The sequence below is a fragment of the Chroicocephalus ridibundus genome, chromosome 6, assembly GCF_963924245.1.
Source record: "Chroicocephalus ridibundus chromosome 6, bChrRid1.1, whole genome shotgun sequence".
NCBI lineage: Eukaryota > Metazoa > Chordata > Aves > Charadriiformes > Laridae > Chroicocephalus > Chroicocephalus ridibundus.
This window is the reverse complement of record NC_086289.1, coordinates 40937502-40963580: the sequence shown is the minus strand read 5'-3', so window position 1 is coordinate 40963580 and position 26079 is coordinate 40937502. Positions and strand designations below refer to the sequence as shown.

General features: G+C 46.9%; 1 protein-coding gene across 12 annotated transcripts in view; it reads left to right on the top strand.

Annotated features, from left to right (window-relative positions):
- Positions 1-25838, top strand: part of RNLS (renalase, FAD dependent amine oxidase) — a 76609-nt gene extending 50771 nt beyond the window's left edge. Inside the window, exons 5-9 of one of the 12 annotated variants that reach the window (XR_010071505.1) lie at positions 3693-3848; positions 7508-7681; positions 8163-8239; positions 9085-9277; positions 10718-10833. Coding sequence is in view for 11 of the 12 variants with exons in the window: in XM_063337825.1 (XP_063193895.1) it covers positions 3693-3848; positions 7508-7681; positions 11521-11652; positions 20213-20388; positions 25421-25573 (791 nt within the window). In the remaining variant the exon portion in view is untranslated. Of the gene's footprint in view, positions 1-3692; positions 3849-7507; positions 7682-8162; positions 8240-9084; positions 11346-11520; positions 11690-20212; positions 20389-25420 lie in introns of those variants that run through there. The other 11 variants (XM_063337825.1, XM_063337822.1, XM_063337823.1 and 8 more) reach the window with 11 other exon arrangements.
- Positions 25839-26079: the final 241 nt, after the last annotated feature.

Here is a 26079-nt window from a genome sequence, read left to right as displayed (position 1 = left end):
AGGTGGGAGAGAGAACAACAGGAAACGGGCAGGACATTTTATTTCTCTTTGTGCCACCCCGTGGCAGGTGGGGACTAGGAGCTGGTCAGGACTGGTTTTGTTTCCAGGAGAGGAGGCTAAGGTCCTGAAAACTGGGGGTGGCTGGGCAGTGGCAAACGATAGCCGTTTTCCTCCTGGGCTGCGGGAGCATCTCGCTGTTCAACCTTGCTGCTGAGCCTTTCAAGAGATGAAGGGGATATTTTCTTTGCAAACACGTCAGAGCAGGAGCTGGTACTCAGGCACTGCATGAGACACGGTCGCTGGCAAAGCTTCAGCTGCAGTTTTTGCTTGCTAAAACTCGGGCAGAGGGTACCTGTAGAAGCACCTTTTCCTTCCTGTAGTCCTTGTGGATGGATACAGGGGGCTGTTTCATCCCTTGATACAAATCACAGCATCCTTCAGAGTATTTTCCTTTTTCCCGGTTTCTTACAGCCCCAGCAGGACTGTTGCGCTGAGCAGAAACCACTAGTCCCATCAGACACACCTGGGTCTGACCTGCTGACTGCGAATGGCTTAAGAAAGTGCTGAAAGCAGGCCCACACTGAGCAGGGGTTAACGCTGAATCGGGAGGATACTCTGGAAAACTCACAAAGCTCAAGCCAGACTATTCCCACCAAAACTCAAGCTGTTGGATTATTAGGAGAATAAGGAGTTTCGAGTAAAAGAAGTGAAGACTAAAGAGAGCGATCTTTTCCTAAAAGGAAAAAACTAGAAGTCCAGCATCCTTGTATTTTGCTGCTTTAGTTGCACTGTCATTCCTTAAAAGTACTGCTGTAGTTTTTTTCTTAGTGCTGGTAATGTCTCTAGATTTGATTTCTAGATTTTTCGATGGCTGGTAATGTCTCTAGATTTACAATTACCTTGGCCATACCTAGTAAGCGATTTCGAACGTACCCGGCAATAGCTGTGTGTGATATCACAAACTGTATCTGTTTGTTATCTTCTTCGGAGCTTCTCATTGTCAGAACGCAACATCCTCTGTGCCACCCAGCAAGGCTGGGTGGTGAAACAAAATAAGAGTGTTTTCCCTCTCATCCCTGAAGGTCTTCCAAACTAGGATCTCACTTCGTTTACCCAAGTTTGCCCACACATCCTTGTGTGCATGCAAGAGCTGGATACAAGCATCCCAGCCGAGCTTTGAAATCATGTGTTGACTTGATAGGGAGGTAAGTATCCACAAGCTTTTAGAAGTACTGAATTAGGAATAGCAAAACTTTCCAAAAGAGGTATTATTTTAAATGCATCTCACGTTGTAGCGTCTGCTTTTCCCTGCAGTTCTGAATGTGGTTTCTCCCTGCCCCAGCAGCTGCGACCTGGGACTTTGTGTGAAGTTACGGGTAACCTATCTGCTTCAGTTACCACAGAATCGTAGGAAGGGTTCGGGTTGGAAGGGACCTTAAAGCTCATCCAGTGCCACCCCCTGCCCTGGGCAGGGACACCTCCCACCAGACCAGGCTGCTCCAAGCCCCATCCAACCTGGCCTTGAACACCTCCAGGGACGGGGCAGCCACAGCTTCTCTGGGCACCCTGGGCCAGGGGCTCACCACTTGCACAGTGAAAAATTTCTGCCTAATATCTCATCTGCCAAACTGACCTGTGTCTCTCTGTCATCTCGGCTTGCTCAAAATTGCAGTTGCAAGTCCAGTCCTCACCAGAGCCTCTGACAACTGCCACAAGCTGGTGGTGAATGATCCGGGTCTTCCTGCCGTGCCGTTCTGCAGACTGGCAAATGACTAAACAGCCAGGGTTAAACCTCGATTGTCCTCGTCGGTTCTTGGCCGTCAGAGCAGCTGGGTTTATTTTTGCCTCCCTGGCCTCTGCGATGGTAGGCTGGGCTCGGTCCTGGACTCCTGCATGGCGTGGTGCCTGTGCTCCTAGCCTGCCAGCCGAAGCCTTGGCTCTCCTCTCTCTTGCTGGCCCTAATGGTATCTCTGGGTCCTCTCCTTCCCACAGCGTGAGTGAGGCAGCGAGGTGACATTAAAGTCCTGGAACAGTAGATAAAAGGCCCTTACTATATTTATTGAGTGTTGCAGATAAGTAATCCGCTCCGCTGTCAGTGTCTAGAGAAACAGCAAATAAAGTATACATGCCCCTTGCTTTGATGTGATGAAATCTCCAGAGGACGTTTACTTCAGCAGCGTTCACAGCGCAGCTGTAGCTGAGTTTTTGAGTGGAAAATGCAAGGTTTTCATGTCTTCGTGCGTCGCTTTAAAAATATCGCTATGGCTGCTTCTTGTACGCTGGACAATTCCATGGTCTGAAAGCTGGGGTTTTTTTTCCAAAATGTTATTAAAATCAGCTTAACCGTTTTTGTTGGAAGGGGAAAAATTAATAGTTATTTTGTGGTTTCATACACAACATTAAAACAACAGTCTGGTTTTCATTTAAACCAATAAGAGTATGGAAATTCAAAATGAAGGCTCTCTTCATGTCCTTAGATCAACTTGTTGGCCTCGCTAAAACACATAATGGATGGAGCAGGGGAAAAACCTCAGTCTTACAACTCCTAGCATTGTTTTTGCATACAGTTCAGCTTTTTTATTGCTGGAGTTCAAACTTGACATTGCTTTATTGCCTGTCTTCTCAAGCTATAAAAACCTCCTTGGTTTTGTAAATTTGCAGCAGTTTGGAATCCAGTGAACCCTAGACATTGTTTTTAAAAAACCTAAGCAGTAATTAAGCAAATTGGTTAGCAAACGTGTATCAGTAATTGAATTAATAGACTTTTAAATTTTGAGCTGTAGACCTGAGTGTTTGGGACAATGGGTATTAGTCATTTCTGGTTTATGTTATGGTCACAAAGAGACCAGAGGCACCGGTACAGCTGCAGTGCGGGGAAACTCCGGCCAGCCCCAAGGAAACAACATCCCTGGGAGGGGACCCCGAGTGGTGGGGGATGCTCTGACTCGCCCGGACGCGGCCCCCAGTGACCTGTTGCAGCTGCCTCAAGCCTTGAGGCCGGCCACCGGTCCGGTGCGTTTGCATGTGGGGTGGCTAGCGTGGCCGCGCTGCCCCTCTGCTTCCACCCTGCGGGTTCCCTTCCAGCCCTGGTTTTTCCCCAAGGGCAAATGAGTTGCCAAAGTAACCTGGACAGAGAGTAGCGGTTGGGATGGGATATTCCAGCTTCGTATTTATTTGCATGTTTACAGGCCTTTTATATTCTTTTGAAGCACAGCAGGAATGTATAATACATTGTGATGATTTATCATAGCTGTAAGAAGGGGGTCTGGTGGTGACGGGCATCTCACAAAACAGCTGTGCAGAGCCCTTACCTGAAAGAGCAGAGGGAGGTTTCTGGATGAGATCTGTCCCCTCTGCCGTGCGGCGTGCGTTTAGCAGCAGCTCTGTTCCCTGTCTGGGCTCTTGTGGTCTGCCAGGAGGAGGAACTGGGACAAGCACTGCTGACTGAAATCGCTAATGTCGCTGTTTCAACTTGGCAGTAAAGAACCCCCGAGGCAGTTCCTGAATGCTGGCACCGTGTGCCTGTGCTGTTAAATTCACGGCTTGAGCAGGGAGTTAGCACGGGCCAGGGAACATTTCCAGCAGGGTGGGATGCGCGAGGTCCTCTCATGCTGGCATCCTTTCCTCTGGAGCAGTCCTCCAGCCTGCCCCGTGGCCCTGCTTAATCCCCTCCCTCCCCCTCCTTGTTGTAGGCTTTGCCAAGCTGTCGTGCCACACCGCTGAAATCTGCCAGTCCTGGGGGCTGCAGAAGCTGGAGAGAAGCTGTGGAAGAGGGGAAGGATGGAGGAGGATGGAGATGACAGCCTGCGGGAGACTCACGGAGATGAGAGAGCGTTGCCAGTGCCCAGGTCAACGCAAAACCTTTCAACAGCACGAAAAGCTGGGATGAAAGCGAGCGCCCTGCCGCAGCCTGGGGCAGCCACCCTGCCAGGCTGTGATGGAGGTTTGGCACAGAGGCCTGTGCACCCAGGAGCCCCGGGCCCCAGGGGAGCAGCCTGGCCCGGAGGAAGGCAGAGTGACCCTAGGCAAGGTCTGTGCGCACTGTGGCTTTTGGAGTCAGCTGGCCAGGCGGCATACGCGCAGACAGGTGCTCTGCACCACGTCTGGAGTCCTGGGGCAAGATGGGAGCCACCGGTTCCTCAGCTGGTATGTGCTCAGCGTGAAGCAAGAAGAAATGACCTTGAAGAGCAGCTCTTGTAACCACTGCTGTCTGGTTTTCTTGGAGCACGTTGTATGGGTTGTTCTTCCATAGACATCTTCCATGTTCTTCCATGTATGTGTGCTGCAGAAGCCCATTCAAGGCAGTAGCATACCAACAGCCTTCTTCATTACAGGGTCTTGGTCACAGACCAGCTGTATAAGGAAGGGGAACCCTAAAGCGCCATAACTTACATGGAGGCAGCTTTGCCAAGGAAGGTGACAGCAGAGGGTCGAGGGGTCTTTTACCCATCACTTAGAGAAGTTGCTGAGGTCCATGGAGAGCGAGTGGATCCTCCTTGGAAAGATCTAGGTGGAGGGGCAAGGTGAGAGGCAGGTGGGCCCCCTCAACACGTTCTCAGAGGGAGCATTGGACTGCATAGGGAAAGGGACCTTCTTCAAACCTCATTGTGCTCAGCCAGACCTACCCTCCTGGGCAGCTCTGTCCTCTGGCTTCCTCTGTCAGGCAGCTCCCCCACTACCACCCAAGTGCCAGATGCCTTATTTCTCCTCCTTTCCTTTCCCCAGTTTTCGTGGGTTGATCAGTGTTTCTTTCTGCCCTCCATATTTCTCTGTTCCCCAGCATATTTGCGTTAAAATTTTTGAGGATTTTTCTCGGGGGCATTTCAAGGTTTATCTGATGTGATTTGAGATGGAATCTGACTTGTGATCCTCTGGTGTGCTGGTGGTTAGGGAAGGTTGGTGTGGGTGTGGAGGTCATGGTGGGGTGGTGGAGACCAGCCAGGAACTTCACTTAGGAGAGCACTGAATAGGAACATAAATTAAGGGGGCCTACAAGAAAGTTGGTGAGGGACTTTTTAGGATGTCGGGTAATGGTAGGACTAGAGGGAATGGATTAAAGCTAGAGATGGAACGATTCAGACTGGACGTTAGAAAGAAGTTCTTCATCATGAGGGTGGTGAGACAGTGGCACAGGTTGCCCAGAGAGGTGGTGGAAGCCCCATCCCTGGAAGTTTTTAAGGCCAGGCTGGATGGGGCTCTGAGCAACCTGAGCTAGTGGGAGGTGTCCCTGCCCAGGGCAGGGGGGTTGGAACTAGATGATCTTTAAGGTCCTTTCCAACCCGAACCGTTCTATGATTCTATGAAATTGTGTCCCTGCACATTTTGGGAGGCCACATGGAAATGTTGCCAGAATGGACAAGTCATGACAAGGAGTTTGAACTTGGCATCTGTAGACCTGCACAGACTTGCTGAAATAGTCGCCCACAGGTTGGTAAGAGCTGGGGTGACACCAGGATTGGCTCAAGAATGACATTCTTCCCTGCTCATTGTCCTCTGCATGTAAATAGACTCCGAACACAGGTAGTCTTGATGCCGTTTGAGAGGGGAGTATGTCAGTAGTGGTGGTGGGAATGGACCTTGATGCAGACCAGTGGTATGTAGGCTCTACAGGTTTAGTGGCAGCTGTTGCAAGGACTTCTCAGCATGGCTGGATATGCTCTCAAATGTGCATCCTGCTGGAAAACGCTCTGCCAGTGCTGCTGGACCCCTGCCCCTGGCCGGCTCTGTGTGACTCAGGAGTGCCTGCATCATGGCACCATGCACGGAGGTTTGATTTATAGCCCTGGTTCCTAGAGTCTTGCGTTGGCACAGTAGGAAATATTGGCTCCTGGGGAGGGAACATGTGCTGGTGGAGTGGGTGTGTGATGAAGCCGTCCTGCTTGCAAGTTCTGAGCATTAGTCATGACAGCGAGGTCAATCACACCAGCGTTTTTCTTTGAAGCATGTTACTTGTAGTTGCATGGAGTTGGCTGTGGCGTGGGTATGGCACGCAGAATTGCCCAGTCCCACCAACTCCATCTGGAGGCACCAGGGTGGGGGTCTGTAGCCTAACACTGCTCCCAGCAGGTCCAACACTGCAGCTGCAGCAAGTTCTTCGAGGCTGTGTCCGGGTCAGTCAGGGCAGTCACCGGGAATGGAGACCCCCCTTTAGTTGACCATGTTAGTGACACTGCACAGGACTTTATCCCGTTTGTTGTTGTCATCTCTCTTGCACTGGGGGGACACGATAAACTGCACAAAGTGTCCAGACATGGCCTCACTCAAGGGGAATAATACCTTCTTTTGACCTGCTGGATGCTCTCATGACGGGCTGGTTGGCTTTCATTGCTATGATGCCCGGCCTCTTACCTACATGGAGAGCTGTCCCCGCCTGCCCCATGCATAGGGCTGGTCTGTGTTGGGACAGGACTTCTACAGAAGTCCTGAAGATACCACTCGACACCTGGCCTGCTGCCTGTGGGAAGTGCCATGGTGGACATCAGCTGCTCCTTTCTTCATACAAGACGTTCATCGTGCTGGCTGAATCTTGCATAAGATGAAGCAACTCGATTGTCGTTCTGTGCCTTGCAATATCAGATCTCCAAACAAGCTCAACAGAGCGTGCGGTTTCACATACAGGCGGGAGACTGCTGTGATTTTGTCTTTGCACATCCTTCTCCAACTCACAGAAGTGTTGGCCATCCATTCGGTAGCAGAGTGATGTGGTGCCTAACTCCACGATGAGTCAAACTGTCGAAATTCTCTTGGGCATGAGATGAATTAGTATTTGAATGCATAGTGGGGCTAATGCTACTTTGTGCAGCTTTTCATGAAGATTATAGAATCGAGGCAAAAAGCAGATCTCACTGTAATGAGAAGATAGAAGAGTTAATCATAGGGCGGAATGGATTCATATTTGCTCTGAAATTTTCTAAACTGCTTTGGAATACCTTCAGCTGGAGGAGGTGAACTTCACTACAAACCCTTTGTGTGCCAGAGTGCAGAGTTTTCTTCACCCACTTGAATTGCAATACGAAAGCTGCAGGGCTATTTTCCCCAGAGAGTCTGGAGTCCCTACGTTCATTTTGTTGATACGTGAAGTCATTCGGGGTTTCATTTTGGAGTCGTACATTCATTTAATTGATGTATTAGAGGCAACCCAAGCCTCTTATTCCCGTTTATTCACCCTTTGAGAAAAGATTCGGAAAAAAGTCACCAGTCATCGAAGTTACAAGTCAGAGGCAACTAGCGGAGAACTGGGAGATAAACCAAGATGGGGGAGGGTTGCATGTGAAGGACGTACTCTACATAACGCACCATTAAAACTTCATGAAGAGGTGTCCCAGAAAAAAATATTACAAAGCACGAGGCTCAATATTAAATTTTTAGTTTTAGCAGTCCGGTCATTTTCTGGAAGGAATAATCAGCTTAACCATAACATTCACACATTTAATGTTCTGAGAGAAGAGGGATTGTCTGATTTTTCTTTTTCTTTTCTTTTCTTTTCTTTTTATTTTTTTTTCTGCAGTAATTAATGAAAGTCAAAAGCAGCAACTGGAATCTGTGAGCTACTCCTCCCGCTACGCTCTGGGACTTTTCTATGAAGCTGGTACACGGATTGATGTCCCCTGGGCTGCACAGTACATCACCGATAATCCCTGCATACGCTTCATCTCCATCGATAATAAGAAACGCAATATAGGTCAGTGCTCCCATTATTTCCCTTAAACACAGTGACAATAGAGGGTGTAGATCATGAAAAATGCTGTTTAATTGAGTGTTGCTATTCTGAACAGAGCAAGTATTTAACTCCAAGCCGCAGCGGATAGCATTTAATGTCACATTTGGCCTGTAATAAAATACACAATGAAAGCAGAACGGTCCTCAGAAAATCACCACCCAGCACATGGTTTATGTTACTGCATTTATGAAACCGGTGTCAGGGGATTTCAGACATCAAAATGTTGCTATTCCAAGAAAGAGCTGGAGTTCCTTTGTTTAAACATTGATTCATACACATGCCAATTTATCTCCCATCATCCATTACTTTACAACTCCTGTTCTTTCCACTAAGCATGCTTGGAAGTAGTAATGAGTTATATAATTGAGGCTGTTCGGTCTAATTCAAAGTTAGCCAATGTGCTTTTATAATCGTGGAAAATCCTTGAAATGGCTGCACATAGTACGGCTGCTCAGTAAAGATTGGAGAACATCCCGCAAGGCAGACACTTCTCATCTGTTTCTGGAAGATGGCAGTCGAGTAAGGAGATGTTTTATTTATTAAATGTATTTCATATACCAAGAGTGCGTTGGCATAGAAAAGCTCAAGAAAAACTGCTCACATTTGAGTTTAATCAAGTGCGTTAGGGGCTGAAAATGCTTCCTGATTCTGTTACTTGCTCACGTCGCAACGATGGCCAGGTTTAACCACATCCATGAAGCGGGGGTAAAAACCTACCCACCTTTGTGGTGACCTACAAAGCTCTATGACTCACTGTCACAAAAGAAGGAAGGATTTTCGTAATCAGCCACTGCCTAATACATAATTATAAAGCAATACCAAATTCACTGCGCTAAAGCACGTTCAGATTTAGACCTGGGAGACTTCTGTTTCTAGTCTTCCTTGTTCCGTTGGGGTTCATTGTGTCCTGCCTGCAGTCTGCAGAAACCAGTGATGTTAGTACCTGCCGGGCAGGGCATTGCAAACCTTGCCCTTATATCTACGTGCCATCACCATGCTAGAAAACAGCCGTAAGGTTGGGCGTGCCTTCCCTCCCTTACACCACGAACGTGCAGTTTAATCTAATAAGCTATCGTGAGGGACTGTCCCAGTGTAACAGTGGCACTGGTGGCCGGGACCTCTGAAGATCTCTGCTCCAGCTCCCGCTCACGGCAGGCTGTGCTAACACAAGTCGGGGGCAGCCGGGCCTTGTCTAGCTGAGCTTTTTAAAAAAACAGGATGGAGAACCCCCACATCGCTGGTGACCTGTCCGAGGGCTGCACCTCCACTGGGGGAAGCAGCGTTTCTTCATCTATGGTCTGAACTTCCCAAAGCTCAGCCTGTGGACGTTGCCTCCTGTTCCATTGTCTGCCTTCACCAATTAGGTTCACAGTCATTCCGGTTGGAAGGGACCACTGGAGGTCATCTGGTCCTACCCCCATGCAAGGTTTGACATTAGATCCAGCTGCAACATTAGATCATGTTCTCAAGACCCCGATGTGATGTGAGACACCTTTGCACTGCTGGCTTATATTCAATGGTGGATCCACCATAACCCAGCGGCATCTTTTCGGAAAGGTATGTTGCTCTGCCAGACTGAAGCATCGGGTCGTCCTGTGTCAGACACAGGACCTTGAGCTCTTCCTCGTTGTGGTGATAGTACAGTTCAAGTCAGCTCTTTCAAATATACCCTTCTTTGCTACAAAAGCCGGCTGGGTAGCAACGGTTCTTGAATTGCCTCCAGAAACAGCAGTTTATGCTGTGAGCAAAGGAGCAGAAGAGATGAATCAACTCACCACTGTGGAAGCCAAATTTTGTTATTCCTCCTAAGTATTTAGCCTGTTGGTCTGAAAAGAGGGAAAATAAAACAAAAGAATGACCGCACTGGCCAAAACAAAGATGCATCCACCCTGATATGCTTCCTCCAGCAGGGACCAATAGTGAACATGTAAAAAAAAGAGTGTAAGGAAAGCCAAATACAGAGTGATTTTTTTTTTTTTTTCTCTGGCATTGTCTCCTCATTACTGACAATATGCAGCTGGAGATTTTCTTGCATCTAAGATAGCACCGCTGTCATTGTGTTTAATGGTAAGTACTTGACAGTTAATAGCACCTACTGGTATTGTCCACCCCAGCTGCCTGATTCTAGCTGTGCAGAAGAGGACGTAGCCCGAGGGAGAAGTTCACCCATCCTTTCCTCGCCTGCTTGCGTGTGTGCTCTCAAAGCGCCAGCACTGAGAACCATGAATATGGACTTATCGTTGAATTATCAAATAACAAAGCATGGTGTCTTTGCTGTCTCCAAATGCAATTTAACCAAATGGAAGGCATATAATTTGGGGCATATTGTTAACAAATACATAGAAACTACCAGAGCATCAATGTTGACACATACCTTTCTCACTGTAATTCCCCTCATATTGTGAGAGAGATCTGTTTATATGAGCAGATTTTTCCAAGGAGAACAAATTGTATACCTTCCTAGGGCTGGAACAAGCAGCGGGCCAGGCGACTGAAGATGATTTCTCTCTGGTAGGGCCTTCCTTGTGACACATAAACGGTCAACCAGCCGCCTTGACTGCGCCGTCTTTCCTGGTGAACTTGCATTTTGTGGATTTGCGCTTTGTTCCAGGAAAAGCAGCGCTAGGGAGAAAGCAGTATGCGTTAGCTGGAGCAGTGTTTCTGGCTGCGAGTGCTCGAGCTGAGCACAGCAGGGTTGGAAAGCACGCCTGTGTCGTGTTCAGTAATGCTGGCGTGCAGAAGTATAAAAATCAAAAGTGGCCACCAAGTAATTCACCTTTCTTCAAGGACGTGGATGGCTCTGCTGATAACAGAGACACGTGCACAGAAATACTTCAAGACAACATAGGCAAGGGGGCTGGAGTGTGAAATTTATTTGTGCGTATACGGTACTGTGGCCAAAATACTCAAATGTAAAGTTCCTTTTTGTTTGTTTTAGCATGTATGTAAGTATTTTGCATTTGTATTTTCCTTTCTGTGCTTCTGACTGACCTCCAGAACATTTCAGTGGGAGGCACAGCAGCACACCTCGTTGTCCCTTGTTTGCTGTCTGCTTTTTTGGGGTGCCACTGCTGGTATTTTAACGCCATGCTCTGCTCACTCCTCATTCTTCCATTCTTCCACCTGGACTGATCCCGATTCCTCTGAAGAAAATGCTAAGCATCCAGAGAGAGAAAGCAGAAATGCTCAGGCTAAGGCTTATGTTGGGCCTCCTGAGTGAAGCAACTGACATCTTTCAGGACAGTCATCCTTCCCCAAAAGCCATCACCTTCTCCAGTTAATACCTGAACGGTCCTGCTACCACCGTTCCTCCTCTATGCCATTTATTTTTCTGGTGTTTCTACACCTACTTTTATATATCCACGATTAATGGAGGTTTATCTAACCCTTGTTACCACCTCAGATGGTAACGTTTTAGTAAACAGCACTGAACTATAGAGATCCAATGGAAATAACTCTGGCTTTCTGATAAGGGGCTGTTTGTCAAACACGTCATTATACAAAGAATAGCTACATCTATATAAAAAAAGGAAGTAGTCGAGCTCTCAAAGGCCAAAAGGTAAAGTCTTGAAAGTCCAAACTGTCCTTTCCTTCTGTATGAGAGGTAGTAATCCCTGCTTTGACTCATTTAAAACTCATGTAAAACTCTCTTTCTTATGCAATTTTCACATTTTACCAGTGAAATACCTGGAACGGCCTGGTTGTATTATTTGTTATTATTTATTGTTTGTTATAATAGTATATATACCTATATATAAAATACTGTATGAGTAATATCGTTATTATGTATTGTTTGTTAGCAGAGCCAGTGAGTTGCAGTCTGCAATTCCCAGAAATCCCAGCCTTTGCTTGCTCTCGGAGCCGCACGCTTCCCGAATGGCCGCTTGCGCTTCGCTGTGGCGGGACAAGCTTTGCAGCGCGCTTGCCACACGGCACGTGCGAACTCGTAAAGCCTCTTCTTGCTAGGAGGTATGGCAGCGTCCTCTCTCCTTTTGTTTTCCCTTTATGCAGACTGCTCAAGGGTCGCTGGTTCTTCAGACATTATAGTGTAATGATATTCTTTAGATCATAAGTTTGTATTCGACGTAACTCTCATCGGCATGTCCCGTGTGCTTCTGTAACGGGGAACAAGCCAGGTGACCGTGCCATCTTTCTGGTGGTCCAGGTGGGTGAGACAGCATGACTTCTCAGAGTTTTGTCTTTGTTTACGCTGCTAGAGAGGAATACGTTATTCTGCGATGGACTAACCCTCACTGTGGTGGCGAGGAGGTCGCAAGCCTGAGCCACGCACGGCTGAGCCTGCTGGGGAAGGCACCAGCACCCAGGGAGTCCCTGGCAGCTCTTCTCTGTGGCACAACGTGCCACCATTAGCTGGCTTCATCATGACACAGCCTAGTTCCTTACCAGTAACTATGGACGATGGCTGTTTCCCTGCTGCTTTGTGCAGAAGAATCAGTAATAAAGCTGTTTCTTTGATACTGCCGTTACCAATGTAATCTGGAGGATGGTGGGCCTCTGAGAAGGAAGGCTTTTTGCAGCAGCTGAGGATCTCAACTGCCGTTCATAAAGTTGCATCTCTGTCCGTGGAGGTAATGCGCTTGAACGTTACGTAAGGAAGAGCCCCCAAGAAGTGTATGTTGAATTCCCTGCACAGTATGTCTGAATATTAAATATTTGTGTGATTGGCTGCCTTAAACACCCCATCCATATTTATGACTGGTCGGGGGGATGGTGGGAATTCTTCAGTATAAATTATTTCAAGCCTCATTTCTGTAACGCTGCTTTCTTTGCCTCTCTTTGCATTCTGGAGGACTAAAGATAGATGACACGCAAAAATGGACGTGGTTCCCTTCTTTTGCTTCAGGATTGCAAGGTTACATAATTTAAAGAGAAGATTCGTTTTACAGGTTTTCAGGGTCAGTTTAATGCCTGAGGATCCTTTTTAATTTTAAAATATAGGTTCCTTTACCTGCTCGGTATCGAAATAAGAATTTTTAGGAAGATGAAAGTGTTAAAGAGTTATTTAGGTTTTCGCCTTATTACGTGGCCAGTTGCTTTGTGATACCCTACCTGCCCTGCCTGCCTTGTAGAAGACTGATCAGAAACTGTCTGTAAGACTAATGAAATGCTGAGTTTCTGAATATAAAAAAAGTTAGTGCTGTTCTTTACACAGACGCTTCCAAAATGTGCCTTTTGACGTAGAGCAGATTTTATTCCAGGGAGAATACGGGACCTTACGAACCATGGGAACTTCTGAGGATAACCGCTAAATAGCAGCGTGGCATTTTGAAAGCGAGCCTCCATCTCTCTTGCTCATTTGCTAGGTGTAGTAAAGTGAATCACTCTTCATTGTAGGTACAGTTTTATGAGACTTGCGTGTTGACTTCTCTTTCGGCAGCCTTTGTGGGCCCTTCGTGTACGTATCTATGGAGCCTGCAAACCGATCTGCGGGTCTTGGCGACTTACTTTGGTGTCTTTATCAAAGTAGATCTCATTCTCCCAAGGGCTGGTGGATTTACAGGCTTGGCAGAGCCTGTGATCTGCAGGGCACTTCCAGGGTGTGCAGATTGCAGCCGATGCTTCTCCACAAATGTGCCTCAGTCTTAGACCAGCGCAACCACTTCTAAGGCCGAGGCTGATCCGCCTCTCTGAACACCCTGTCCTTGGCGCCTCAGTGGGCACCGTGTCCCTCACAGTACAGAGTTTCTTGCTTCAAAGCCTTTCAACTGAGCAACTGGAAGGTGTGCTCCATGATGGCCCTCAGACATGTTTTTCTCTCCTAGAGTATTATTGTTTGGGCAAATCCGGTTGGCTTCTGCTTTCTCAAGGGTAGTAGGAGAAGCTATAGCTGCTTCTGACCACCTCTGCCAAGTCTCCGCTGCCAGCCGCATGGGCAGTGTTGAAGGGTGGATGGGTCCTTGTTAGGGTACCTTCTGTCATTAGTATAGTCCCAGGAGCACTGTACTCTGTCCCCTTCCTGGCACCTTGAAATCCACGTTACCTGCCAGTTCCTCCCACAGTTACTTTTCAACTTGTCACACTCCCGGAACGTGATAGATACCGTCCTGAACATTTGTCAAACGAATCCCATGACTTTTAGGCTCCGATGGTGTTCTCGCTCCTCAGGAAACTTCAGACCTCCGTGGATCCCAGGGTTTGCAGCTACTCTGTAAAATTTCTTTTGAGTTAGGGACTCTGAACCCCGACCTTGGCAGAGAATCACTAGAGAAAAATAGCATTTGCATTTTGCAAGGGAGAAGATTTTGGTGGACAGATAATCCGCTGTGGGCTTTCTCTGAGAAGTTATATTTTGTTTTATTGAGATGTTTATACTTTAGTAATCTCTCTGTCCCCTTCCTTCCCTGAGGCTGATGGTAAGGAGGACATGGCCACCACAGGATCTGGCTTTACAGCCTTAATATCAAATGAGAACTTCTCAGGGCAGAAGGAGGACTTGACGCCATGGGCTGTTCATGTTGTCACTGTCCTGCAGTACAGAGTGTGTCAAGGACTTTCCCCTCAAGTCTTCTTATCCGACCATAATAGTGACGGCTGCCTGAGCAGCTTTGCTGAGTAGCTTCACCCAGGACACCCTGCTCTTCCATCTTATCATTCCACACTCAATGTGTTAGTCAAAGCTAGGAGCCACCTTTCTGATGCCAGATGCTCTTGAGCCACAAGCCACTGTGCTGGGGAACAGGCCCTGGTCTCTGTTCTCCGTGTTCTTCTCTGGAGCATCTTTTATTAGCCCCATCCTTTTTCTGGAAGATAATACTCCTAAGAGGCTTAATCCCGCACAAATTCTCACTGACGGCAGTCTGTCCTTCTTTTTCTTTACACAGTCTGTGTGATTCCTCCAGCTGGGCATTAACGATGAGTGTTGAGACAGTCCTGAAACATTACGGAACTGATGGCTGCCTTCTCCTGCTCACAATCTAAACGCCTTTCCCCCCATTCCCAGATTGTAGGTCCAGATCCAGTTTCCCCAGAGAATTCAACATGAGGAGACTTTGCTAGTGCTTAATTTATGGTTACAACTGGCCAAAGTGCAGGGTATGGTGAGCTCTGATTGCTTTCATGCTTTCTGTCCTTGACGGCCCTTCCGGACAGCTGATGTGTCCTCTGCCTGTGACAGCTTGTACTTCACACTGCTCAGTGTTGGAGGTCTTCCTCGTCTGTTTTCATGGGTTTATACAAACCTACCAGGCTCCAGCTGGAGGCACTGGGGTGGGGGTCTCTGGCCTGACCCAGCTCCCAGCAGAGCAAATGTCGCAGCTACAGCAGGTGTCCAGGCGAGTCGGGGCAGTCCCCAAGAATGGAGAACCCCCACCACTCAGGGCCCCGTTCTAGGGACACCCCGCTGACATGGGAAGGGGCTGTATCCTCGTGTCCAACTGGAATTTTCTCTCATTGCAGTTGTACCCATTGGCTCTTGTCCTGTTGCTTTGAACTTCTAAGAAAGATTCTGGGTCTGTCATCTCTGTCGCCTTCCCTGTAGGATGTGGAAAATGCAGTTAGATCCTCACTTTTCAATTTCCCACTTACGTAATTCCGCAGTTATTTAATCGCCTGTGTTTTCAATTCATCCATTTTCTTTTTCCGCGTGTGGTTTCAGACTCGCTAAGAGGGGAAGACACTACTGATCAGACTGACAGCGCAGCCAGACTTTGGTCTGAAGCGCTTCAGCGTTTCCCATAATGTCTTTATGGAGTAGACTTGTCTCCGGGGAACTGGTGGAACTTTGTACTTTGTCTTTGAGGCAAAAAAACCTGGGATTTGTTCATCTTGCAGGCTGCTCAGAACAGCTGCGTGTAGATAGTGATGCTAGTCGAGACATCCCAAGGAGGGTGGTCTGCAGAGTCCGCGCGGCCCCAGCCGCTGCTGCCAAGCCAGGCAGGGATGTCGCGGCTCCTGCGACACCATCCCTGTCACGGACGGGACACTGGGCTGGATGGGGCGGTACACCAAAGATCACGCAGTTCTTTTCTGTTTACGTGGAAGCAAAACAAGTCTTGAAAGGAGTGTGTTTATCCTCATATTCATCACTTTGCATCAGCTATCTGCCTGTGTTGGCCCTGTGTGGGTCCTGTGGGATGCAGCAGAGCAAAAGAAATAAACAGTAAAGCAAGGAAAAACTTAACACAGGCGCAAAGGAAACCTGCAGTTACAGTATTGCATCTTCCCTGTGCCATGGGGAAGAGGAGAGCCTGAACCTCGCACACAAACCGCCTCCGCCAAACTGCCTTTGCTGCACAAGGTGATGCTGGCGCTTCCCTCCCTGGCTGCAGCCTCAAACGAGTCTCAGCACAAAAAGCTGCCCTTCCTCCTGGTGCGAATGAACGGAGGCAGACCGGAGGGGACGGGGGGCAAGCACCAAGCCCCTGCAGCCCACGTCGCTGCTCCAGCGCTGCGGCACGGGCTGGCCAGAGGAGTGAGAGCCAGGCACAAGCTCACTGCTCGTAGGTTTTCAGCGGGGTCCCTCAGCGACTGTGGATGCCGAGGACGCTGCCAACCCTGGCAGGGCGGCCCCTTGCTCATTAAGTAGGTATAAGCTACAGCCAACTCTGCCTTCCCATTCCAGCTCTGATCTACCCAGCATCTTATGCCTTCCACCACATCAACTGATCGGATTAATTGCCGTGCAGCTGGGATTAGAGGTGGGGGAGGGGGGGGAACTGGGAGCGGATGAAAGCTTTTATGCTGCTTCCATTCACCCTCAGATCGTTACCCCTTTGCATTGCTGAGCATTCCCGGGCTCGCCACATCTCCCGTGCTACTTCGTCATCTGCTAGCACAGCCGTGGATGGCTTGCGTCCTTGCCACAAATAAAGGAAATTAAAATCTCAGGAGAAGCCCTGCCAGAAGCCCTCATTTTTAAGATAGCTGTTGCAGCCTGATCTAAACGTGTTGGGAGGAAAATGACGGTTTTACTCCTGTCGTTCATCCACTGCACGTCAAGGCTGAGATACCCCCATTGCTTTCAGGGAAAAATCTATTTTAAGCTCCTCTCTTAGCCAGTATTTTTGCAGAAGAAAGAAAAGGGCTTGAGGCTAAACTTGATCCTTGCAGGCTGCATATTTCAGTACTGGAAGGCTGTGACTCAGTGGCCTCTGGAAGCTCTCCAAGCTATCAGTAGGTCAAAGGAGGAATTAAAAACTCAACAAACTGCCTGTTCTCCTGAAACTTGTTTTGTACATGCTATGGAAGAGATGAGAGATTTGAAAGAAGGCGCCCCTGTCTAAGAATCATTCGCTATAACAAGTCAGAGCAAGCAATGAATATTTATTTTATTAAAATGCTTAGATGTGTTTTAATGAGCCTTTTTGCTGAGTTTAGGTGGAAGAATTTGCCAAAATACCACATAAACTGTAGTAAATCCCAAGGTACCTAATAGGCTTCCCCACTTGGTCTTCTGTCCCTAGCGGTCTTTAAGTAGAGATGTCAGAATACCTGGTTTCTCCCCCAAAATGGGAAGGAGAGACTGAGTAGCGTTTCTGACATTTTTCCAGACGGTTGGGAAAGCTGATGTGAACAGAGATACGTCCTGCGCTAGCCTTTGAAACCAGGCTTGGGGGTGGCAGGAGGAATCTCAGGAAGATGGGGCTGAGGCTGGATGTTAGACTCAGGCAATGAGTTCATCAGAGCTCAGGGAAGAAGACAGCCCCTTTGGCTGAGCCTCTGCTTCTAGACAAGAGTGGTCGTTGTTTCACTCTACAGTCTTCATCCCCAGATCTGCCTTGCCCTAATCCCAGATCGACGTCAGATGGATATCTTGGACCTGTCCATCCCTGATGGCTAAGGTTTACTTTCAAGTCCAAGACACAAGAAAGCAAAATCAGCACCTCAGATGGAAATAGGAACTGAACTCAAGGTTTCTGGACCCTTCAGGAAATCACCCGGGAAAAGCGCTGAAAACAGAGCTTGCGAGCCCAGCCCAGGGACTGAAGTGAGCGATCTTCTGCTCTTAGGAATGCCTTACTTAGAAAAGGAGAACTTGAAGAAAAGGCAGCAGCCTTCAGATGTGGCCTGTCAGGGTGTGTTCCTTATCACAAGCAGGAAACATCTTCCCACCCTTTTTGCCACATTTTCCCAGTTCTCGAGAGCAAGGGTTGACTGAGCTGGCCTACCCAAGAAAGAGACTCAGTGAAGGCATCCTTCCTACTAAAGTTAAAGCCATTGCTTTCATGCTTGCTGTGGGTGTGAGGACTTGGTATTGCTGTACCTCAGTAGCGTATTCTGAAGTGATCATCCCAGGACAGAAAGCTTATCAAAGAAAGGCATTTTGGTGGTCTTTGGAAAGCTGGAATTTGTCATCTTCTCAAAGGGTATCTCCATCTGGAGGAGCTGGAGCTAGAGATCTCTTCACCAGCACAGCAGAGAGAAAGATTTCTATCAAGCTTGGTACCTAACAGCCAGAACTGGTCACAAAGTGTTCAGCTCCCTCTTTCTTTTTGGATTCCTTGGTCGTAAACTGCTCATTTGCTAAAACAAAAATATTTTTCTAGAAATGTGCTAATTCAAACAAGAGTTTACCCAGAAAGGGCTTTCTTCCTCCAAAAGAGGGAATTTCTAGTTAATGGAGAGAGAGGGAATAGCTTAATTTAACGACCAGCTTGGTGAGTTTGAGCGCTCAGCTGAAATATAGCAGTACCCAGGTTGCGTTCTTGCATCTTGCATCCTGCTCGTTCTGGAACAGCCCTAGCAGGACCAACTCACACAAGGATCTGCTGGGTCCTCATTGCGCCTTGGCACAGGGCAGTCACTGAGCCTGAAAATTCTCTATTCTAGGCTAATTCTCTGGCTGCTGGTTGTTGGCTGTCCAGACCAAGTCTGTAAGGTGACAAGCCAACATGCCATCGGGGACAGAAGTCCCTTGCTGTAGAGTACCTCCAACCAGCCCTAGCTGTAACGAAGCTTGGCCATTTCCAAATCTGCTGGCATGAACATCAGCACTTGAGCTGCCTTCAGTTCTTCCCCTGGCACTGCAGCCTAGTTGATTTTTAAGGGACAAACTCTTTTTTTGAGTTTTGCTCACTCACACATGTTTGCCTGAGGACAGAAGTTGTACTGAAGGTTCACGCTCCCCAAAACATGCATGTAGGCAACTGCACATCGATTTCCTGGAAGTTGCTAGAGCAGCAAAATTTAAGTTGAGTTCACTTGTGCAGACCAAAAGGAAGTGGTGATTTCTCAAGCTAACCTGCCCTGGCTTCTGTTCCCCTTCTTCCCCTCCAGAAATGTAAAGTATTAGTTTTGTTCTAGCCTTTCAACTATGTAAACGCTGTTGCATGGCCAATATGCAACCAATTATAGAGGGAGCAGATGTTTTTCACAGTAATGCAACAAGCACTCTTCTTTTTTTGTCCTTCGCCTTAAAGATGATTTTTATCTCCTGATGATTTCATGTCCCAAGTCTTTCATATTTCTGTGTTGCAGAGATGGTCCCCTTAAGGGGCCACATATTTCGAATGCGCAGGGGAGAAAGAATATAAATTAGTGTGATGTAGGTGGGTGAGCAAATTGGCTGTGGTGACCCGGCTGCCCGTGCTCCTCTGGCTGCTCAGACAGAGGAGGTGGCTTGCTGGCAAAGCCGTGCCATTGTCGGTGTGGTGGCTTGCATGCATCAGGCTTGTGGTGTCTGTGACTGCAATTTCTTTGTTTTACATCTGGCGTCTGCCCTCAGAAGGACTTCACATGCCTTCGTCTGTGAGTGGAGCACCGAGCCCCTGGGGATCAGTCCCTGCCAGCAGGGACAGAGCCGTTCCATTGCCAAGAATAGTCTTCCATCCCAAAAAAATAAATGTGCATCATCCAATACCTTAATCTTACCACGGGGCTGGGTGAACTTCAGCCTTTGGTAAAGGGTTTCCCCTTCACCAATGTCGGTGGTAATAACATGAGTCCCAGCTGCAAGCATAGCCCTTTTGGAATCCTCACTTCCACAACCACCACCCAAGCAAGACCTTGCAGGTGGGTGGCTGTGACCACATGCCTCCGAGTGCCCTGTGGTTGTAGGGACACCAATTGTTACTACTTGTAGACCTGTCTGGAAAAATGCCTACAAAGCAGTTTGACGTGTTTCTTCTTGTTCTCTTTTGCCAGTTGGCCGCAATTGCCAGGTGGTTGCCTGTCAAAATTTATGGGAGGAAAAAGGGGAAGAGTTTGCTTCCAGTATATTCCCTGGTCCTTCCAGCTGCTTCTTATGGGGTGTGGGAATGCCTTGAGGTTCCTTTAGGAGACATGTGTGGAGCTAGGATTATTGCAATGGGAAAACTGTCACGAATTTTGCAAAAAGCCTGGATTTCTTCACTGTGCCTCTTGTGAACAACTTGTGTTGTTACTCCTTGTGTTTTTTCCAGCTGGAAGAACAGGGTGGTGCCACAGATATTTTCGTTCTTAGTGACTCCTAGGCTAGAGGCACAATTGTCAGTATGCAGGGAAGGCAAGTAATAATGAGTAATCTTTCAGAAGCATCTCTCTTCTTTATTTCAGAGTCTCCTGAAATTGGGCCCTCAGTTGTAGTTCACACGACAGTGGCGTTTGGAAGCGAGTACCTGGATTCAGACCCCGCAGAGGTGCAGCAGTTAATTCTCAGTCACCTGGAGAGGATTGTGCCATCCCTACCTACACCAGCCAGCATCAAGTGTCAGAAATGGAGATACTCTCAGGTAGGTAGTCTGCGGTGGGAGGGTGCTGCTGGGGCAATGCCGTAGTACAGGCTTGCGATGTATCACAAGAAACAAGGCATCATATGGCCCAGTGGTTTTCATCCTCAGGCAGCAAGAGGAAAGAGGATAGTTGCTCAATATCCCTAATACGTTCCTCCACGTAGCCGTGAGCAGCATCCAAGGCTGGTCAACCGCAGCCAGATTATTTCTAGTCATCTTTTTACATAGCGGACCTGTCTCAGTGGTGAGTTATGCAGCACTCTTGGTAAGTAGGGACAGGAGCAGCGCACAGGAAGGAAGTAAATCCCACATTCAGTGAGATTTGCACTGGTATTTAAAAATGTGACTCAATCTGTCTCTTCTGTGTCCAAAACTCTGTGATATTATTAGCAAAATTCCCACCCTACCACAGAGTAGCAGAAGTCCTTGCACTCAGACGTATTAATTGTTATTATTTGATTTGCCCCAGTTCTATTTAACGGTATATTATGCGAAAAATATTTTGAAGTAAACTGCCTAAGGGTAATAATAGCACAATGTGTATATTTTACAGACTTCTTTTAAAAACCCAAGGAAATTGTTGGCAATTTCCTAAAGTATTGGAGTGTATCTACATGTTTACCCAAAGCCTCTTAAGTGAAATCACATTGGTGAAATTGAATGTGGAAGTTGATGCAAAATATTTACTTGAACCAGTCCCCTAAAAATTTTTCCTTCTATGAAGTCTGGAAAAGTTACTGGCGATGACTGTTGTGAAGTCTGCTTCTACCCCTTGATCTGCATCCAGTTGAGGAACCTGGTCTCATTAGCAGGAAGTTTATTTGTCTGCGAGTTAGGTATTGGTAGTTTGCAAATCACTTCCCGGGGCACAGTCTTTGTTCTCAGTTGTTGTATATAAAATGACTTTGACATAGGTTTTAATGTTTCTGATGACTTGTACAAAAATCGTGGTATGTTTTATATGTTCCTCTTTATCAGTTCAGGGTTTTTTTTTCGCTGGTAACGCTGTCTCTGTACGGTTATCACTGTTAAGGCATCCTTTTCTGGTTGTGACTTCTGGTCTTTGCATTATCTGGTCGTCTGCATTATCTGTTACCTTTCTGCTTCAAACTGCTTGCGAGCAGAAGAGCTGCAGGTTGTAGGGAGGAGAAGAACTGGATCTGTCTCCAACAGACAGTCACCTGGTTGGCCAGCTCTGGAAAGGGCTCCCAAAACAAAGGAAGAAGTGTTTTTAAACAGAATTAATACACCCTAGATACTGCTGCTATCACAGAGCTTTATCATCAAATTTGTCAAATTCAGCTGCTTTGTTTATGTGTGCAAGAAAAGGGCTTAGTATGCCTTTTCCTTGCACTACTCACACTTTTAGCATAGTGCCGAAGGTGACGTTTAACTATGTGCATCGTATATGGCCCATTCTGATTTATTTCACCAAGAAAACGTGAATAAAGGAAAAGACAAGAACAGCAGTTAATTTCTTACTACTGAAAAAAAAAAAGTCTCAATTGCATTCAACCGAACAACTATGCTTTTTGAATCCTGGCAAAATTATGGCCATACAGGATTTCATATAACCTTGTACTTATTGCTTCCTCTTTCAGAGGTAGCCGGAACAGTGACTGCAGGAATGAACTCTTATTTTCCACAATTGCTTCGAAATGGTTGTCTTCCTAAATCACTAGGTGTGCCTCCTGTTTCCCCCTATTTAAAAATTACATTCAGACATCATACTGCTGGATGATGCTCTGTTATTTTCTTAAACCACTGTACGATTTACAGCTCTCCCTGCTTTCTTCTCCTGCCTCCGTTGCCTGCTATCAACCGTGCTGCTACTAACCAAAACTGCTGACTTCAGCAGCCGCTTGTGCTTCATGGCTGTGTCACAGGAGGAATTATCACCAGTCTTTAATTTGGCGGATGAATGTCAATATGCCTTAGATTACAAATAAGTCAGTGTAGGTCAGATCCGTTATCTCAATAGAGAGATCTCTATTGCCACCCTATAAAATAATCACTACCTAAATTAAATATCTGGGACAGAGCTCCCTCTTTCTCTTAAAGCTATCTTTACTTTCAATTCTAACAAGCTGTTGCGGCAGAAGCAAAGGGAACTGATAAGATGGGCGCATCCTTTCCCTGACTCTTTTAGACGGGGTTTATCCTACTTGTTAATTAAATCTGCCTGTAACATCCTTCACATGGCCAAACACAATCCTGGGATTAAAATGCAGACATTACAATTATCCATGGCGGATGAGGGATTAGGACTTCCAAACTTCTACTGATACTACTTAGCAGCAGGGCTGCAATTCTGGATCCTCTGCTTTAATTACGATAAGACACTATTAGCATTCGGGGCCAACAGCTTCACAACCCATCACGTCTCTCTCTCAGAGTCACTCCATATGTATAAGGGATACGGGGAAAAGACAGGATGATAGAAATTGGACCTCTTCAGAGGGGACCTCAGAGAGGACCCCTTCAGGTCTCTAGTCCAACCTGTTGCTCAAAGCAGAATTGTTGCCAGCATTAGGTGACCTCAGCCACGGCTTTGTCTAGCTGAGTCTTGAAGCCTTCATGGATGGAGATCCAACAGGCAGCGCCATATAGCCAAGGGTAATTTGGAATTTATGGTGGGCGGCCCCTTCAGAAGAACTTTGAAGAAGGGGCAGGATCATTCCTTTCCTCAGTCACTATGTCTAGAGCGAGGGCCTTTACTACGCTGAGCACGCAGTCTTGACACAGGCGAAAAGATGCAGGCTGAGGTGTGAGATTACTGATCCCGCCATCAGTAGGACAAACCAGAAGCCGTTTGGTACAGCCAGCATCAAATAAACATGGGGTGGTCAAGAAGGAGGGACACTCAAAAAGCCTCGTTCTGCTAAACATTTCTTCATTGTTTTATGCTCAGTGACCTTGATCTGTAAGAAAAAATTAGGAATAAATTAAGTACTGACCTAAAATTAGTCTGAGAAAGATGATCTCTGTCTGGACTTACCATACTTGGCTAGACTGCTCTTAAGTTGAATAACAGAGAATGGGTGGCAACTGGCTTCAAATTAATTTCAGATAATTACCTCCTTTAAAGAGATGCTAACGTGCCAGTAACACAAAATGCAGCCAGAAACATAAATGTGGGTGTTTTGCAGCTGATCCATACTTAAAAATGGCAGATAATGGCATAGCGGTGGCTAGCTGAATGTGCATTTGAGTCCATGGAAAAATCCCCTGGACTGAACAAGGTGCCTTGAACTTCAGGTCTCGTTCTCTGAAGCTGACAGTCGCACAGTGGGATGCAGTAACCGTTTACTGCACAGGAATCCGAAACATATCTTTGGACCAAAGGCAGAAAGTCAAGAAATGATCGAAAGAAAATTGTCCTCTCGGTATCCTGCTTTATGATCTTTTTGGTGTGATCTCGATTACTGCTCTACTGCTGTGCTTCTGCTTTTCTTTTCTCTTCTCTCTCTCTCTCTCTCTCTGGCTTCCTAGATATTTTTTTCCTCGTTTTCAACATTTCATCCTTACGGGTCTTGTTTTATCATTCCTTTTCTCAGACTATTTCTTCCCACCTTCCCCCTCCGATCACTTCATCATTGAGCTGTCCTGCATCTTCTTGTCTTTTTGATGCCTTCTGCCTGAGTCTGCCTTGCCCTCGTGTTTACCTTTAGGCCAGGGCTGCTGCTGCTGCCTTATCTCTGTTCTGAGATTCACCGGCGCTGCTCTGGGATGCACTGATTTAGTACCACATGGACACTCAGCCTTTGTACGTAGGGTTTAAACCGGCTAGAAGAACACGTGACCCAGCCAAGCGTGTTGAAAACACAAACGCTGTGTGCTTTTACTCTGCTGTTTGTCTTGTCTTGTTTGCCTTTGTCAAGCTAACCAGGTAGCTTCAGGTTAACAGGCACTGTCCAAAGCAAAGTCCATTCACTCTTAAAAATGTTACACACAACTGCTCAAGAGCTGCCACTCCACAGATACAAGTTTAATTGAGGGTATAGTGCTAGGAAAACTGCATTTAAAATTAGTACAATGCGTACATTGAGAATGACATTAAATATTTATCAAAGCAACCTTATTCAGAACTTGTCCCATGCTACTCTACAGAGAAAGTGTTGATTGTATCTCTAGCAGTGTCTAAAACCTGTTGTGCTATTCAGATGAAAAAGGAGAGCAGCATAGCAGAACTGGAGACAGGGTGGATTGTCCCAAGGCCTGCACAGCAGCATGAAGCATGGGCAGGTCATCATAGAATCATAGAATCACAGAATCTTCATGGTTGGAAAGGACCTTTGAGATCATCGAGTCCAACCAGACACACACAAAAAAAACAATGCCTACAATCTCTGCCACTAGAGCATGCCCTGAAGCGCCACATCTAGACGTTTCTTAAACACCTCTAGGGATGGTGACACAACCACCTCCCTGGGCAGGCTGTTCCAGTGCCTGACCACTCTTTCAGTAAAGTAATTCTTCCTAATGTCTAATCTAAACCTCCCCTGCCGCAACTTCAGACCATTTCCTCTGGTCCTGTCATTATTCATCTGGGAGAAGAGGCCAGTAGTTACTCTGAAGTCTACCTCCCTTCCCATCCAGGAAGGTCACCTGGTCAACTCAATCATGTCGCAGGTTCTTGGAAACGGCAAGCTCCCTTTCCTTTGTTGAACGGTTGCATATCTGGGGGGGTTTTTGCAAGCCCGCCTTTGCTGATGTGAGATCGTGTATCTTCATACCTTTTGGCTTAGAGATCTCCGTGCCTCATCTATCCAGGGTCAGCCCTGCTGAGGCGGGCTGAGAATGAGACAAGATGGGGCTGTAAAGTTTCTAAATTTCCACATATAGGAAAGGTTTATTCTAATTATTTTACTCCAGAAGACCTTTGATCATTAATGCTTGGACCTACAATTTGGGATGGGAGGGGTGCTTCGTATGAAGGCATGTTTGTCAGGAATGCGGACCTTTCTGGTGTGAGATTGAGGTAAATAAAACACGTTCTTTGCCATCTGCCCCTATGCTTTTTTTTTTTCAGGTTACAAAAGCTGTACCCAGTTCTCCAGGACAAATGATTCTTCATACTCAACCTCTCCTGATTTGTGGGGGCGATGGATTTACTTGTTCCAACTTTGATGGCTGCATAGATTCTGCTCTAAGTCTTGCAGAGGCTGTGAAGTCTCATTTATAGCAATTTCTAAGTCAGCTGCTAAACATAGTTGAGATTTATGATGAATTTTACTATGATGGATTGAATTCTAGTTTAGTGTTATCCTCACTGGCCTCTATCTTGCAAAAATAAATAAAGGAAGATCTACTGGTGTGCTGTAATAATTTTTGGGATGGGATTGAATTGAATTTTCCAGGATCTGTGCTGTGAGTGGTTACTTTGCTTGAAGTAAAGCTTTTTCTGGCTCTAGTCGGAGGCACTGAGCTCCAGCAGTCTTGCCAGGTCTCCTGATACTTTTACAGCCCATGAAAATTATGTCAACGAGAGGAGCCTGACTTGAAGCCACACAAAACCCCACGGAGCTGCAGAGTTTACCCCTTGGCTGAGCATTTGGAGCTCTGGAAGTGACAGAAGGGACATGCACAATTGATCCCAGCGCTTTCATGCATACATGTGGTCATTTCTTCTGGTGCAGATCCGCCCTGGTCATGGTTATTGTGTTGGCCATGGGGAATCAGTGATGGGGC